The 17,116-nt window shown below is 41.6% G+C and overlaps 1 protein-coding gene across 3 annotated transcripts in view; it reads right to left on the bottom strand.

Annotated features, from left to right (window-relative positions):
• ankfn1a (ankyrin repeat and fibronectin type III domain containing 1a) overlaps positions 1-17,116 on the bottom strand; it is a 93,461-nt gene that overhangs the window by 69,327 nt on the left and 7,018 nt on the right. For all 3 annotated transcript variants that reach the window (XM_015048154.1, XM_015048156.1, XM_015048153.1), the window contains exons 2-5: positions 16,319-16,446; positions 16,004-16,243; positions 11,514-11,734; positions 6,444-6,700 (exon numbers count right to left, since the gene is read on the bottom strand). In XM_015048154.1, coding sequence (XP_014903640.1) covers positions 6,444-6,700; positions 11,514-11,734; positions 16,004-16,243; positions 16,319-16,446 — 846 coding nt within the window. The remainder of the gene's footprint in view (positions 1-6,443; positions 6,701-11,513; positions 11,735-16,003; positions 16,244-16,318; positions 16,447-17,116) is intronic.

Raw genomic sequence — 17,116 nt, 5'->3', positions numbered from 1 at the left:
TTTCAAAAAAAGTTTTTTTAAAATAAAATTTTGGTTAAACAGGTTTTTTTTTTTTTTTTTTTTTTTTTTTTTAAAGAAATAGTGAATTCAAGGATTTTCATTTTAGAAAGATGTATGGGAAAAATCTCTATTTTGTCCTTCACCTCCATAAGGTGCCAGGACAGCTCCTGTTTCACATCATCGAAGGAAGCTAAGGCGTGATTTACAAAGTTAATGTTTCCAGCAGACAGGAAGTTATGTAAAACTATCCATCAGCTGCCTGAAGGATGACCATAGAGAAAGCACACAAATTAAAGGAAAAAAGGACCAAGAACTGATGCCTGAGTCACCCCATGACCAAGAACAAATGCATCTAAAGTAACAACAGAAAAAGAAAACCCTCTACTAAGAAATCCTGTCGAGAAGCAAAAGTTGCGCTGCGGTCAAGGACAGTAGGAAAAAATTCTCTGGTCGTCACAGCATCCAAAATTATAACCGGGGTTGCTGCTGCGCTGGGACTGGTTTCTAAAATCAGACTCGAGAAAATTCGCCAAGAAATTGCGTTGGATTCGATGCACATGCAGCCACTGACGTACAACATTTTGAAGTATTAAAAGACACAAAATATTTAAAATTGATCTTGGTAGCTGTTAAATAAAACTGGATCAAGTGTTTTTTTTTTTTTTGTTTGTTTGTTTTTTTTACCTGGGTGTTTCGATGACATGTTTAGATTTATTCCAGATATTAAACAAGCAAAACAGAACTGAGAAAAGTTATCCATCCATCCACATTGTCTGAAATCACAGACTGAAACACACACACAGGAGTTAAAGTACTGCTAGTGACTCCAGGTGTGCTATAACTGAAAACCGATTTTCCATGAACTTTTAATAATGCTCACAATGAACTAAGGCAAATATAGACCAATCAGATAGATGAACAGACAGTGGGCCCGCCCCCTAAGTCACCTTACAGAGCAACATGCATAATATGTGTTAATCTTATCTCTAACTTTAATTTTAAAAAGTTGTACATCATTACTACTTAAAGGTCCCTTAACTGACGAAATGCCATACACATAATGTAAAAAGACAAGGCTCGGTCCAGTCCAGTCGGTCAGTCTCCACCCTGGTCTGGCTTGCAGCTCTTTGCAGCAGGAAGCTGCTGCGAACCGTCTGTGGCTCTTGGTCGTAGCAGCAGTAAAACATCGGGAGCAACTGCAGCAGCTCCACATGTGTTTATCCAGCCTTCTCATATCATGCAGACACACACTCCTGAGGTGGAAGGGTGGCAGCGGAGGCGGGGGAGGCACCAATCATCTGCTTCGCTTCATGTTTTTTTAAGGGATTAAGCTTAATAAGATGGCAGGCCGAATTTATGGAGCTAATATTTCATGGGTGGGTGATTCATGGAGGATTTGGTGCAGAGAAGCAGCTTAATGGATGTTCAGAAAGACTTGCTTGACTTGTGCCCTGATGTGATTAGCCCCGTGGGAGGACGACTGCTTAATGCACCACTGTGTAAGCGTGTGTGTGTGTGTGTACAGAGAGATGGCGGGCCGGCAGAGAAAATGAGTAAACAGAACACAAACACAAATCCCTCCTGTGCCCGACTTCAACACGTGCGGCATTTCAGATTCAGTGAACAGTAACTCCTTTCCACGCCGTCCCAGGAGTCGGACAAACCGGGACACGGCCTCATCGATCCTCTCTGACACACCTGCAGGAGAGGTACAGGAAACCCGAACTGTACCTTAACTGGAAATCAAGAACTATTTCATAGATTTTTTTTATCCAGCTACTGCAGACATCTTGGTTGTTAATCCAGATGAAATTTTCAGTTCTGTTGTTCAGTTTGGATTTGGAGTTTCCCTCCAATTAATTGTAGGATGGATGATAAGTTGCAGGCAATGGCGGATGTCTGGAGACTCCTTGAGACACAGACAGAGTTCCACAACAATGCCAAAAATGTCAGTTTGACAGATTTAAAAGAAAAAAAAGTTTTTTTTGTTTTTTTTTCCCAATAAGGTGATTCTCACAGAGCTTTATGATGGATTATGATAATCCAGTCTGTCAGAGAACAGACTGGGAAATATACAGCCCAATAACACAACAGGCAGTAACCAGGTAGACTAGCCTGAGGAGCAGAAACATTGTCACACAGTGAATGGATTAACACTGAAGAGTGTTCCTTTATTGAACAGGATAACGCTTCCAAAACCGTACCTGGGGCTACAGGTTACGTTTTTTTTGTTTTTTTTTTTACTTTATTTTTCAATATTCGCAAAACCAATTGTCTGTAGTGGTGCAACATCGTTGCCCTCTGGCTTATTGGGTAGTCGTCTTGTAATCTGGAAGTTGCAAGACTTCCAGATTACAGATTGCCCTGGGTAAGGCACTTAACCCTGAGCAGTCTCCCGATCTCTGGATCAGCATACGAAAATGCCACCGGGTGACTGTGGATCTACTGTTCAGCGTTTTGCACCATCAGTCTTGGTGAAGTGAAACCTTCATTATAGATTTTGTTTGGTTGCCCTCATGCTCCATAGCTGTAACAACTGTAGACTCAACAGGCAATCCAACCACCCGGTCTCTGATAGAGCTACCTGATGGTAACACTATCAGACTCAATCTTAGGCTGATAATACTTTCAGATATGAACAGGTGAACTGGTGCAACAAAACCCCAGCTGGGGTCCTGAAATAAGGATCCTGACTGATGGAAGAAGATTACACTTAAGGAGAAGAGCATCATCGTCTACGTCAAGAGCAACCGTCTTTGGCTCAAACACCTGATCAGTAAACCTTCGGGACTCATGCCTTGAAATCTTTTCCAGGCACCTCTGAATGAAAGGTAGACCCCATCACAGACTCGGAGCTCCCAGTTGGGACCATCCCATTTGACCTATGAACCTTGTGATCCACTATGAGGTGCTGGAGAGTGCCGGAAGAGAAGAATGTATGAATTTCCGTTTGTGCTTCACTTTGCTTCGAGGGTCTGGAGAAACGATTGCTTGCTGGAGGTGTTGATTCTGTTGAAGTTTAAAATTTTACCCAGCCGCTAACGTTTGGCCATGACGTGTGCAGCGTACCAGCTCAGTGCTATGAAGCTTACCAGGAATTACCTGTGCTGTAAACAACTATCCTCCACTGCGAAGAGAGACGCGAAAAACTGAACAAGACGGTTGTTAATGTTGAATATTTGGAAGCATGGCCGACATGGACTGAACGGCTTTGTTCGCTTCCTCCGCAGCCACTGCTGCTGAAGTTGGAAGCTTGAAGATGGGTTTTTGTGAGAAGGCATAAATAGTTTAGGTTAGATGAGATGTTTTAATCGTCATTTGAATTATGCTTTCATTGCATTTGTAAAATGATCAAACCAACACAGTTTTATTCCATCCAGTTTGACTTGTCTTGACTTGTCTTATCTGCCCTTCTCTGGACTGAAACTATTTCTGAACACAAAGCGAAACCTGACGAAGCAAAGAGAAAGAAAAGCCTTTCAATCATTTAATCATTTTGCCTCAAACCGCTGTACATTTCCAGCAAAGGTATTTCCATTAACCTTTGAATCCGGCAATTTGTTTAAATCAGTGGCAACCACACTGGAAGGGAAATAACAGTTCAGGATGATTTGAAATAGCACTGATGTAAAATTAAAATCTATTTTTTATTCAGTCTGACATTAAAAGCAAGACATTTTTCTTTTTTCTTCAATCTCCATTTGTACAGAAAAAGCAATTTGGTTTCTGCTCGCCGTGGAAAATTACAGTCCTGTTTCCGCTTCATCTGGATTCTCCGAGGGTTTCTGGACATTTGGAGACATTTCCAGTATTTTCTGATATTTAAAACACAACGGTTCACTGCAGAGCAGCAGGCTTCCCAGAGTTTTGCGGTCGGATCTGCAGAGTTCAACGTCTGGGCCGTATGGTAATGCAGCTCAGAGGACCTGCTGGGTCACAAGCATCGTTTTAAAAACGATAAAGAACGCCAGACATCGCCGATTCAGGAGGGATTACACCTGACAGGTGGCGCGCTGTACCCTGAAGTCTCTCTGTCCAATTCTGTATATGAAGAAAGGAGCGCAGCGGGTCTGTTCGCTGCAGGCGGAGTGGGAGAGGATCGGGAAACAAAGATGGAGGGAGAGTACCTCCTGTTGGTAGTCACGGGAACATTTAAGCTTTTACATGCACTGACCTGTCCTCAGAACTGTAGGGTTGGTTTTAGGCATTAAAAAAAAAAGAATCTAAATTTAAATTTTTCTTACATCCAATTTATTGTATATTTATTTCCTCATCTTCTAATCTAAATATCTGCCAGCTGAAGGAAAATTAAAGGCATGCTGCTAATAATAGGGAAATAAAATGATGTAATATTATAATTAAGATCATCTGATCAGGCTAATGCTGACCTGCTAATGCCAGGGGAAATTAGAAAGCTGGGGTGAAAGTATCAGTTACACACAGATGCCTCCACTGAGTCAGTGGGGGGGGGGGGGGTCTTCAACTTCACCTGTCACCTGTCTGTGTCACCATGGCAACAGATGCTGTAACCCCAGGAGCTGATCAGGTTGACAGAACCGGACGCTTATGGAAGAACATCCCACGCTAAAATCCAACTGAGGAATCTAGTTCTGTTGTTAAAATCATTGCAGTTCCACATAGGCCAAATTATTAGGTTCACTTTGCTAATATACGACAGTTTTTTTCCAAATGTATTGAGTTGCTGCCCCGTGATTGGCTGAGTCGTTATTTGTGTTAACAAGCGACGAAATTAGGAGATCGTCTGACCTGGGAAAGAATGGGTCAAATGAATTATTAAAACTGAAAAATAAATGCAACACTTGTGTCCGTTATGAGTGGATGTAAACTTTTTCTCCACGTGTTTTCACACTGAATCCAGCTAGCGTATGAAAATACGTGTTGTGCATGATGAGCAGGATGAGCAGCTAAGAAAAGGAGTTGGACATGTCTCATCGGCTGTAAAGTTTGATCAGGATTTCTGGTCATACATGTAGATGACAGCACTGGGAAACTGGTGGTCAAAACATCTTAAAATAATTTAGAAAGGACAGGAGGGGGGAAAGTGTCTCTCCAGAGTCCAGAAGGCTGGTTGAGTCACTAGAGAGCATGTAACTGGAGAGGTTCACTAGGTTCAGCTCGGAGAAGGGAAGTCCTGACAACGGGAGCGTGACAGGGTTGAGCCGGCGCTCAGCAGAGTCAGATGGAAAAGAGGGGAACAGCTGCTGAGGACAAACCACCAGGATAAAGCCATCTAATAGCTGGAACCACCAGCACCTTCAACTCCACCGCTCTGTCTGTGGATCCAATCGTTCCCGATCCAGAGAAATCCCAGACTTCCTGCGGCCTTTTCACAATAAGAGCTTCGACAGGATAGATAGCCTAAAGACGGAAGGAAGCTGCAACTTCTTTCATGACCAGACCAAAGAAGTAGTGAAAAAGCTTTATTCTTCTCAGTGCTCCTTTACCATAGAGAAAGAAGAAGCTGTGGAGAAACTGATGCGTCTGCAGCAAATGATTCAACTCATAAAGGTTGATGGGCAAATAAAACAGATCTAACTGTAATAAGAAAGAGATACTGCCCAAAAACCACAAAAGATACACAAATATCAAATGAGGTGATTTCATTTCAAGTCGATCTTTTAAAGGATTGATTTAAAAGGTAAAACCCCTGAGGAATATTTAGAGTGCTATGCAAAACTGACGTTTCTTCCTCTGTAAAGCTCAGAAAGAGCTTTTTTTTTTTTTTCCTTGGTGTCAAAAACCAATTAAACTGTCAGAGCACACAGCGGGGCTCAAAAAGAAAATCCCCCATTTTGCATCACAAATCTGATTCTGCAACTACTCCGTTAGTTAGTGAAAGATTTTCAGCACAAAACGACACTTATCTGATAAAAAAAAATGAGCAGATCAAACACAACCTTCCCCACAGATTAGATTTTTACACTGGAATAGAGACTGCCTGTAGCTAAAAGCTCAACTTAAGCGTTTTCTAAACAGGAGCAGAAGTTATGGTAAGCATTTTCAGAATAAAAGAAAGTCCGATCAACGTTTCAAGAGTAATAGCAGAGACTCTGCTGAATGTTTTCAAAATAAAAGCAAAAAACCTGAAATATTTTTTGGGGGAAAAAAAGGCAAACACTGATGCATTGGGCATATGAGAAAGTTATGTTGAATAATTTCAGAATAAGAATATTCTACTGATTATTATTACTATTATTGAAAAATATAAGAAAGCGGTAGAATGACAGCAGAAATCCTTATAAATATTTTCAAAATAAAAGCATTTTGAAACTCCACCGCTCCGTCTGTGGATCCAATCGCTCCCGATCCAGAGAAATCCCAGAAGGTTAGTCAGAAAAATCAGAAGAAACTGCTAAAAAAACGTAGAAGCCCTGATGAATATTTCCAGAATGAGATCAAAACCTATAAGAGCGGAGACTCACATGGATGCTGCGCAGCTTCTTTCGGCCTCTCTCCAAGCGGTTCAGCAGCTTCAGTTCTCCGCCCGCCGGCCTCAGCAGCTGATCATCGGCCGAGAAGGTCTTCCTCAGAGCTACCCGCTCACCTGCCGTCCACACAGGTGTCACCCTGTCCGTCTGACCCAGCAGGAGGCTCCTCCCACTCGGCCCGGCTCCTCTGGCTCCACCTGCTGCCGATCCAGAAGGAGGATCGGGTGACCAGAAGTCGCGCTGCACAGAACCTGGATAATAGAAACCAGAGACGACCGGTGGTTACTTTACACCACAACCACACACACACGCATACAAAGAGTGTTTTTGTATTTCATTAGAGCGTTGAAAAAATGCACCTAAGGAACAGTGACAAATTAAGATTTAAGATTCAAGATCTGCTTTATTGTCAATCGGTACTGCCATCAAAACACAACGCAGAAGAAATGTCGGTAGAGTTTTTAAAAAAATGAGGCGAGGAGGTCCGAGTGGGTCGGGAGCTGCAGCTCGTCGTCCTGCTTCAGGAGGTTTTATGTTTCAACTCATCCATGCGTGCATGTGGGCACACGCACGCAGCTGACTAACCTGATGCTGCTGCATTAAAGCTGCATGAGGACAGTAAGAGGCTAAACAAAAGGAAGCTCTCTGTGTTTGTGCTGGATGGAACCGATCCAGCTCAAATTCAAATTTGAGAACACAAACTCGTTCGCTTTGAGGGAAATGCAACAAAATATGAACACTTTGAACTTCCTTGTTGCTGAAAGGCGCCGGGGGAAGTCACATCGACTTGACTCTGCATTTAATAAAATGGTGTTTCAGACAGTCGGTTTCTCACAGGTCTACTAAATGTGACGTGGAAAATGTCTCTCTTTTTTGCCATTAATCTGAGGGAGAATAAGAAATACATTGTTATTACTGGTGCTGTGTGTGAGAAGATGCAAAATTCAAGAAATATTCTGTGTTGCAAGAAAAGGCCAAATCTAAATCTGTAGATTAAGAGGTGGAGATATGCAACACAACAATGATTAAAGTGGATTTATATTAAAAAAGGATTAAGTGACTCTACAATTGCCTTAATTGTCTTGACAAACATTTAATATCCAATTAATACGAAGCTGAGCCATAGTCTCAAGTTGATGTTCTTGTAGATTTCATCAGCTCCAATAATCAGATGAAATGCAATAAAACCTTTTCAGTATCTCCTCTATAGAAAAACCCCAGATTGTTGCAGGATGTAAAAGGACCTGTTAAAGGAGGCATCTGGATCAGAACCTCCATAAATGACTCCTGTCAATTCAGAGAAACAGCAGCTTTCCTCCGAGCTTTTCCTGGATGTCAGAGATCCTCTCCTCATCTCTAAAGCAGAGCCTAGCAGAATAAGGTCATTTCAGGATCCTTAACCCATGAGGGATACGACAGACGTGGAGCGGTAAATCCAGAGCTTATCCGATTAGTTCAGGTCTTTCTATACCACCACTTTATTACAACATCTTTATTACTGCCGAGGAAACCATGACCTTACTTTCCAAAGTTCTGTTAGCAAGATGTCGCCAGGAGAAGTTCTGAGACCAGAGAGGCTGAAAGTTTTCCAACATCCAAGAGGGTCCAGATGAGGGCGCTACAGTAGCGGCACCACTGCAAAACCTGACGCATTGGTGAGACCACTGCATGGGGTGAGTGAAGCGATGACTTTTGGAAGCGAAGGACAACAAAGATAGAGAGGAATTTTGCAGGAAGTACAGGAATTACTAGCAACCTGGTTAGGTCCTCCTGACTATTTAGGGGATATTTGCAGATAGGAAAGCTGAGAGGTACTGTGAATCCCGCATGGTGCCAACATTGAATAATTCTGATCCAATACGTTTGTGAACTTGTTTCTGCTTAGATTGAGCAGACTTCCTTCCGAATCAACCAAACAATACAGTCAGGAATAAAACACAGCATCGAAATGTCTTCCAGGAGCAACTTCTTCTATTATCCTAGCATGAGACTGGTTACGATCAGTCAATTTTCCCAGATTGAAATGACATTTTGAAAACGATCAACTTCATGCAGGTATTGAACATACTTCTCAATAATCCCACTTTTTTTGTACAATTTTTTCTTTGTGGGCTGTTCAAGATCTCTAATCTTCAAAGAAATTGAATTTCAGACATAAGGGTTTGAACACAGTCCATGAGTAATCTTCCTTTTATAGTATGTAGTGAGTTTATACCCTATTCAGTTAAAAAAGTTGATGAACTTCAATTATATTTTAATTTGTTGAGATGCACCGCTATATGGTCTTCTGTAAACCTTAGAACCCCCAAATGAAAAAATCCTGTCTCTAAGCGTTGGCAGTCAACAACCACCGGGTGGCGCCAGAGAGCTCTGTTAAGCGCTGAACTGTGTGGATCGAAGCACCAAAAATCTTTTTGAATGAAACCTTCCAGTACTTATATTTTAGAAGTAAAAAGTTTGGAGTATCTGACCATCAATAGCAAACCACCTCCCATGATGCTTTGGTCTGATGCAACACGAGGATACTGAACATGTGTGTGATGCTGCTCCCGCTGAACCCGGCAAGGAGACGCACAGCTGCTGCTCGTAATACAGCAGAGCCAGAGCTATGAATGTTTGATGAGGAGGAAATCTGCCACGGAACGCATCACTGAAACACATCAGGAGTGTTTAACGCATCGGTTAAAAACATGCACCGCTTGTTACAGGCTGAAGAGAGAAGTAATAGCTTTAGAAACACCAACCCCTCTGGCAGAATCACAGTTTAAAAAAAAAAAAAAGTTAAATGTTTGAGTAAAACTCCTGATTGTTGTTCTGATTTGTACGGAATTTGAAAACGCCAAAAATCAATCCGCTTCAGAGCCCGCCATTTTTTAATTATCTTTTTAATAAATTTAAACTACAAACTCTAAAGATAAATATGTTTGTTCCATCTGGTGACTGATTTTACCTTGCTGTGAGACAGGTTTCTTTTCTGAGGAACGCTCCATCTCCACTTCATTCCTGCTGAAAGCCTCAGGTCTACTGTTATATTGTTTGCATTCACTCTGTGTAACCATGGTAGGCAAACTCCTGAGACTAAAACAAAAAATAAAAAAATCTCCTAATCTCACTGGAAAACCTGCAGAGTCGCTTTATTAAATTTCAGCGGAGATTAAGAGCCTGCACAAAGAGCAGAGATGTAATGTTGGTTCAGTCTGTCTTGCAGAGTCTGAGTTTATCTCGGCTCTGCGTAATTTGGCAGCAGAAAATATCCGAGATCCCAAAGCTAACTCTATCAAAGATCTCTTGAGCCATCCTTAATAACTAAACCCAAGTTTCCCGTGTCCACTTTTTGAATAGAACGATAGAGACACAGCACCATCTGGTGGTCAGAAGTTAGGCAACGATCCCAAACTATTTTAATCAGGGAGCACGTCAGACCGAGTGACAACTGGAGGAAATAAGACTGAAAAAACAGAAACTAATCTTCTTTGCATCATACACGAAAGGTAAGGTACATTAGGGAATACAGGATCAATAGATTTGACCGTATCACCTGGAAAATCTAAGGCTCTTTCAGTGTTTACAGCCAGAAGTTGAAGATCTTAGCTTAAAAAAACAACAACTTAGGAACACCAGCTCTGTTTTAGGGACTGCTCTGCAGCCTTTAGAACTGTTTTTACAAAGAAAGATGCTTTATAATTTGTGTCTGGCAATGAACTTTGCCAGTATTAGAGGGAGAGTTGTGTCTCTTCTGGAAACATTAAAGAGCTCCTGGTACTTTCTGCTTCTAGCTGTAGCCTCTGTGCTCTCCAACGTAAAGTCTAACTTGAGTTTGGTCTCTCAGAGAGGCTTTACTCATCAGTTTGGCGATTCTGTTCAATCATGACAGGAATTGTTGACATTATGCATTTGTTGATGGTGAAAACTGAAAACTTGGAGTACTAAAAAAAAAAAAAAGTAGATCCCCCACTCCACAATCAATATGGTGCTACCATTGGCTGTTTTACTGCTAGTGGTACTGGTGCACTGAAACTTGGACACAGTTGGGTGTGTTTCTGGAAGGGCTTTCCCAGAGCTCTGACCTTTAACTCTGCTGAAAATGTATCATTAACAAGAACTATAAAAACAAAACAGTGAAAGCCCTTAAATGGCAAGACATTTCCTGCAGACAATGAGTCTGCAGGAAATGTCTGGGTGTAAATTGGCCAATTTACACCCAGGCCGGAATCTGAAGTCAGAGAAACACCTGGAAGACGTTCAGCTGAAACGAGGACAGCTGCTCTAATCTGCTCCCCAGGAAGCTCGTTATCATTCTCCAATAGGGTGGAGCTAAAGAACAGAGTAACTCCCACAGGATGTGAAGCGCCACTCAGAGTAAACAGCCCCAGTGACCCCAGCAACAAAACCTGAACCGTCTTTTGCATCGTATCAACACCTCGCCTCTGCTTCTCTCTTTCAACAAACGACGAAGACTCCCAGACCTTCTGATGGAGTATGGATATATAAGACAATTATTAACAGTGGGTAGGTGGTAGGTGGGTGACAACCAACCTGTTGTCACCCTGTGTCCAATTAAATTTTTTTTTGTCAAAACTATTTTCATCCTAGTGACGGAGCTGGATGTCAAGATAAAATGAGATGATTCTGCGTTTCACTGGGAAGAGGTTTTTTTTTTTTAAGTTTCTTCTTTTGGATGTCTTGTTTTTAACATTAATATTTTTCTATTCTCTTTTTATTTTGTAAAACTGGTTTATTCGTCCTTCCGATTCTATTTATTTGACCATACTAAACTCAGTCTCTGCAATGGCTGATCTGTATGAATTCCTTTCATGCAGATATTTGAATTTGAAATGCAAAATCTGCTAAATTTTGAAGACCTTTTAACTTTTCTCACATAAAAAATGAGATTAAAAGCAAAGATAGGTGAAGTTTGTGAGTAAGACAAAGTTCAAATGGCCAAGTAAAAGGAAAAAGAAGTGTTCCTAGTCCAGATCCGTGATCGACGGTGTCCTTTCTGTTGACATTCGCCAATGCTCTGACTCTCTACAACATGATGAGAGCTCTGCCATTGGTTCTGACCTTCAGAGTTCCAGTGGAGTCCTCCGGGGCTGGCGGCGAGCCGCCGTCGCTTCCTGACGCTGACGCCGCTGCAGGAGGTGGAGTCTCCCGTTGCCGACCGCGAGCCGGACTCTGAGGCGGCAGCAGGCGTAGAGGAAAGGATGGGCAGGAGAGGCGTAGACAGGAACGTCGCCTCCTTTCCCAAGGCAGGTGTGAGAAAAGTCGATTCTCTGTCCAAGGCCCTGCAGAGAAGAGAAAAATACTCACCTTTAGAGGCTAGAACCAGCTAAACTAACCTAACTAGGAGTTAACATTGTGGTATAACTTCTAAAATGCTAATTGACTGCTGTTGATGTCTACTTTGAGTCTCTTGGGCAAACCAGTTCCACACAGCCAGGCTTTCTGAAGCTATGGGTATCATGGAAAGGGGTTGCTCTTGGCAAAGCTAACGTCCAATTCTGGGATAGAAGAATTACTGCAAGAAGTCCAACGGGGGATTTTAGTGGAAGACCAAATCTTTTACCACTGATGTCCAGTGGAGAAGCACATTCCAGATGCATATTGAGAAAGAAGGTGATAGCCTAACCTGAGCCCTGTGAAGATCTCCCAAGCGTTTAAGACGATTGTAGGAAGAACAGGTCAGCAGTTGCTTTTCAGGTATTCAGAGATGGTGTAGAAATGTTAAAATTGCGCAAAGATCAACCCGTAATCCTTGTGAGTCACTTTAACTTTTTATCAAACTTTTTCAGGACAACAAATCCCCGTTTTAAACAAGATTTTCAGCTTTCACCTGTCCTCCGAAACGACGTAGCTGCAACTCCTCCATGATCCCCTCACCCGCTGCCTCCTTTTATTTTTCCTCCTGAGTATAAAATCCAGCAGCTCAGTCCAACTGAGCATCTCTGACCGAGTCCATCAGCGACGCGTACATATACGTCCTCCACTAGAGCAGTCGCAACCAGCTGGGGAACGCTGAGTGTTGCCTGAGACACAAATCAAACTTTTGCGGTTGAGGAAAGGTTTTGTATGGATCCCTAATAAAGCAGAACTAACAGAGGACTGAAGAAACGCTGCTGCTCTCAGGTATTCAGTGCCAAGCAGTGGTGTTACCTTACCTCATTGCCTGTGTGTGGGTGTGTGTGTGCGTGTGTTAATCAAGGAAATCGAGAATCAAGTGCTTCAGATATCAGAGTTTATGTGCCGAGGCTCTAATGAACGGAAAGTTGAATGTCGATGCAGTGCGATAAAAACGTATTGGCATCTCTTCAGATTTGTTTAGTTTCTACAGGCTTGTCACTATTAACCCTTTCATGCATGAATTATGATCCTTTGTGTCAGGATTTTTTTCCATTTTTTTTTTTTTTTTTTAAGGAATAAAAAAAGGTAGGAAAAAAAATATATATATATTTTTTTTTTTTGAACCAAAACAAAAAAAATTCCTCTTGGAGAATTGTACTTGTAGATTTTTTTCTTCTTCTAGTCTTTCACAAATCCAAAACAGCAGTTACATCTTGTCAAATTATTAAGTACAAGTATACAAATTGCATACTTTAAAACATTTTTGCCATTTACAGTTTTGCCCTAAATGATCCAAAACGAAAATAAGGAGATATTGTTTTTTGGCAGAAAGATATTGTAACTGAAAAGCTTTGCAACTGTGAAGTGCAAGTTAGGGCGAACTGATTTACTTTCAGAAGGAAATAACCCGAATAAATGCAAAAAAAAATTAAAGTAAAAAATAAAAAGTAAAAGCCTGCTTTATTGATGATGATTTATTGGGAGAAAAGCCTGCGCAAACCAGCATAGCCTCAAGTGAAAAATAATCTGACCTCTAATCTTAAATATGCCACTCATGCTTGAAAGCATTCAGCTCCACTGCAGCTTGAATGAAGACGATCAGAGTGAGTAACTTCCAGCAAAATAACACAAAATAATAATCTCTCTGCCTGTGGACCATTTAAAGCACATTCCAGACTCGTGTGTCAGATCTGTCTGCAGAACTCCTCCAGCTCAACTTCAGCATGTGGCTAATGACCAAACTTCCTCATATTCCATTTCCTCTACATCTATAAACACCGGTGTTTTCCCCTCGGGCACCCTGCCGCCGCGCAGCTTATCTCTGCCGCTTGCGACGGCCATCACCATGGAGCCAGACGGGTTCTTTATGAGCGCAGAGTGCTGAGGAACAATGTTCCCGCTGGCTGGCAGGAGGAGGGAGGAGCGCCGTCTACAGCCCGGCTTTGTTCTGGCACGACTGCAACGCCGTTATCAGAACCCGTTATCTCTGCTGGGGATTGGGCCGAGGTTCTGCCAGAGGAACGTTCCTCTCAGCTCACGGTTCCAGCTATATTTCATATGATGACATGAAACTAGAAAACAGTCTTTTTTTGTTTTTAATCGTTTCTAACATTTTCCAGCGTGAAACGAGGAAGAGGAGGGGGTGGGGGGTCGGGGGAGCATTGGACTGACTGACATTGGACTGACCAATGTAATTAAGGGGAATTATGTAACCGAGAGCAGATTAGTATTTTAGATTATGAACAAAAGTAAACTTTCCCTATTATTAAAATGAGATGGAAGAGCAGGCAAAAAAAGTTCTGCTGGGAGCTAAAGATTCCCAAAGCTGTTTGTTTCATTATGTGTTTATTTCCTGGGAAACTGTTTCGACTCGGACAGTTGCTCCCAACCGAGTTCCGTCTTTATGCAGAACTTATTAGTCATCCATCTGGTTTTCAGCAGGTTTCGGTTTAATTCCCTGACATCAGTCTCCTGCAGAGCTGCATAATTGTTCGATCTGAGGATTTATTCTGGTCAGGAATTAGTCACTACGCTGGGAAACAGCAGATCCGCAAGAAAACTAACGTTCCCAAAGTGAAGATACTTCACTCCCCAGGCCATGTTAAAGTCAACAACAGGCCAGAAGAAAACGACATAAAGCCCTTTCATAGCGAGACCACTCAGGCATGTACGCACATAACTGTAGATGAATACAAAAACCAGTTTTCAAATGTTGATTTAATTTGTTAGGGGAAGAAACCAAGACAGTCCAACCTCGCCCTGTGTGAAAAAGTAACAGCCTTCTACATTAAATATCTAATTAACTGTGATTGACCACGTTTTTAGGGTTGTTTTCACAAGCCGCACCAAACTCTGATCACTGCCAAGCCAGTAGAATCGAGAAACGTTTTTAGCAGAGCCTTCCTGACAACATGAGGTAGGCTCAAAGAGCAACACGGCTCGCCCCGACCTAACGAAATTCAAGAACAGAATAGAAATCAAGACTCTTTGAGCCATTTTCGCATCCGCATCGCAAGTTCTGCATGAACAGGATTAATTGATTTAAATACTCATACGGTCATGAACTGCCCAAAGAATACTGCAGTGCATTGACGACTCATGCACAATGTTAGCAAAGAAGCCAGAATAAATTCGACAAACACCTACAGGCCCATCATGCCCAGGTTACGTTTGATGTCTTTGGTTCAACAAACAATCAGACATCAACAAAATGGCATCCATAAGTTCTAAGGCTAAAACTCCAAAACGGCGTCTCAAATTTGTCGAAGTGTGTCAGCGCGATGCTTTTTGGAAAATGTTCTCTGGACTCATGAGATACAAAACTGATCTTTCTGAAAGGTGTGTGTCTTGTTACATGTAGAGTAAAACTGACAGCATTTCAGTTTGATCCGGTGGTGGCAGTGTGGCCACACGGCTGGTTGGCCTAATTCTCTCTGGTCTCGATGCAAACACCAGGAGTCATATCGACATTGAAATGAAAGTCATCAAGAAAGAAATGTGTAATAATCACAACACATCTCAGCATTTTATTATTTAATAATAATAACAATATTACAATCATAAGTGTTTTCCTTATATTATCCTGCAGCCCAAACCTGAGCCGATGTTCTCATTTCCGGAAAAACTGAGTAGTCTTTGGCTGCATTTCATGTATTTTAACGAAATACAAGAAATGTATTTATTTCATTGAAATACTCCAATAAATAAACTTTTCAATGATGTTCTACATAATTAAGATACACACATACCCTATAGATTCCATTTCGTTCCACAGAAACAGCTGAGATTTGTTTATTTTAATGTAAAAAAAAAAAACAATCAGCTTGTGTTTTCGTAAAATACAGGATAATGTTTTTATTTGAGAAGATGTGCATAAAAAAATCACCTAAATGAAATTCTGCCAAGTGATTCCAAAATATTTGGATTTTTCTCAAATTTTTCAAAATCTATATATTCCATCATATATGTAAGTTTATTCCAATAAAACATTAGAGATTTAATCTTATTTTGTCATTTGGGAAGATGTATGATCTACAGGAAACCAATTGAGAACATATCACTGTAGAAACTAAATAAAATATGTATTAAAATGTATAAAATACATCAATCTGAAACATAAAACCAGAATTTCAATCACTTACAGGTTTCCGACTCATTTAGTTGAGGTTCTAAATCAAATCCACTCATTTTGACCTTTAAAAGTGATGATTTACCTGAGCAGGGCTTCTCCCGGCTCACTGCAGATGGAGCGCCGGGAGATGGAGGCCGCCGACGACGACGAGGACATAGTCGGCGAGTTGGAGGAGTGGTTGGACGCGTGCGAGGATGACAGGGTGGAGCAGGAAGAGGAGGTCTGGGTGCCGTCCAGAGGCCTGGACAGCAGCAGGGAGGACGGCATGCACAGCCATGTCTCCAGGTCCGAGTACTTGGAATAACTCAGCATCTCCAGGACGCTGCGGGAGGACAGAGGCAGACCATCACGGGATCTCGTTTTAACTCCCGACTTCCACCCCGTTCGCAGCTCTTACCTCTCCTCTCCCACTCCTGGGATTTCATCCCTCTCGTCTGCAGCCTGGAAGATGCAGGAAGTCCTGGATTCTCGGGACGACAGCAGAACACAGGAGTTCTCAGAATCCACAGACATCTTCAGCCATTTCTGTGAAAAAAAAAAAAAAAAGGATCTAAATGACAGACTTGATTCTCACAAATCTAAAAGAAAAACTGAGTAGCAATAGAATTTCCACACCGACCGTTTCCATATATTTAATGGGGTAAGGCAAATATGTTGAGGTTTGTATTAGTATTTGTCAAATATACAGATAGAATGAGACTGTTTCCTGCAGAATGTTAGCCACTAAAATATATATTATTTTTTTAACATCATTCAATGCTTCTTCACACTTGAAGCACCAGTCATAACATATTAGAGACCTATATGACTTCAAACTTTCTACTGTCTTTTTCTTAGCCGAAAAGCTGCGTTGCTTTTTTGACAGATGCAAAAGGATCCACACCTTCTATAACATCTTATTGTTTTTCCTCATTGGGTCACATAATATTTGACCAAAAGTCTTGGGAACCATGCAGATGTTTTTGGTAAACGTGAAATGTCTGTGTTTTGGTGATATGGAAGCCTACTTCATGTTGTCAGACAGGTGCTATTCAGGAGGTTTATGAAAATGAAAACCAAAGTTTATTTGGATAGCACATTTCAAGGTGATTTGCATAATACAAAGAGAGTCCCAAAGTTTTAGGGCAGGGGTGTCAAACTCAATTTCACCGAGGGCCACTTCAGCATATTGGCCACCCTCAAAGGGCCACATTGA

This window comes from Poecilia latipinna, unplaced genomic scaffold (genome assembly GCF_001443285.1).
Source record: "Poecilia latipinna isolate Pla-1442-1.1 unplaced genomic scaffold, P_latipinna-1.0 Scaffold862, whole genome shotgun sequence".
Taxonomy (NCBI): Eukaryota; Metazoa; Chordata; class Actinopteri; order Cyprinodontiformes; family Poeciliidae; genus Poecilia; species Poecilia latipinna.
Note: the sequence above shows the minus strand (reverse complement) of the source record. Positions and strands in the feature narration are given on the sequence as shown.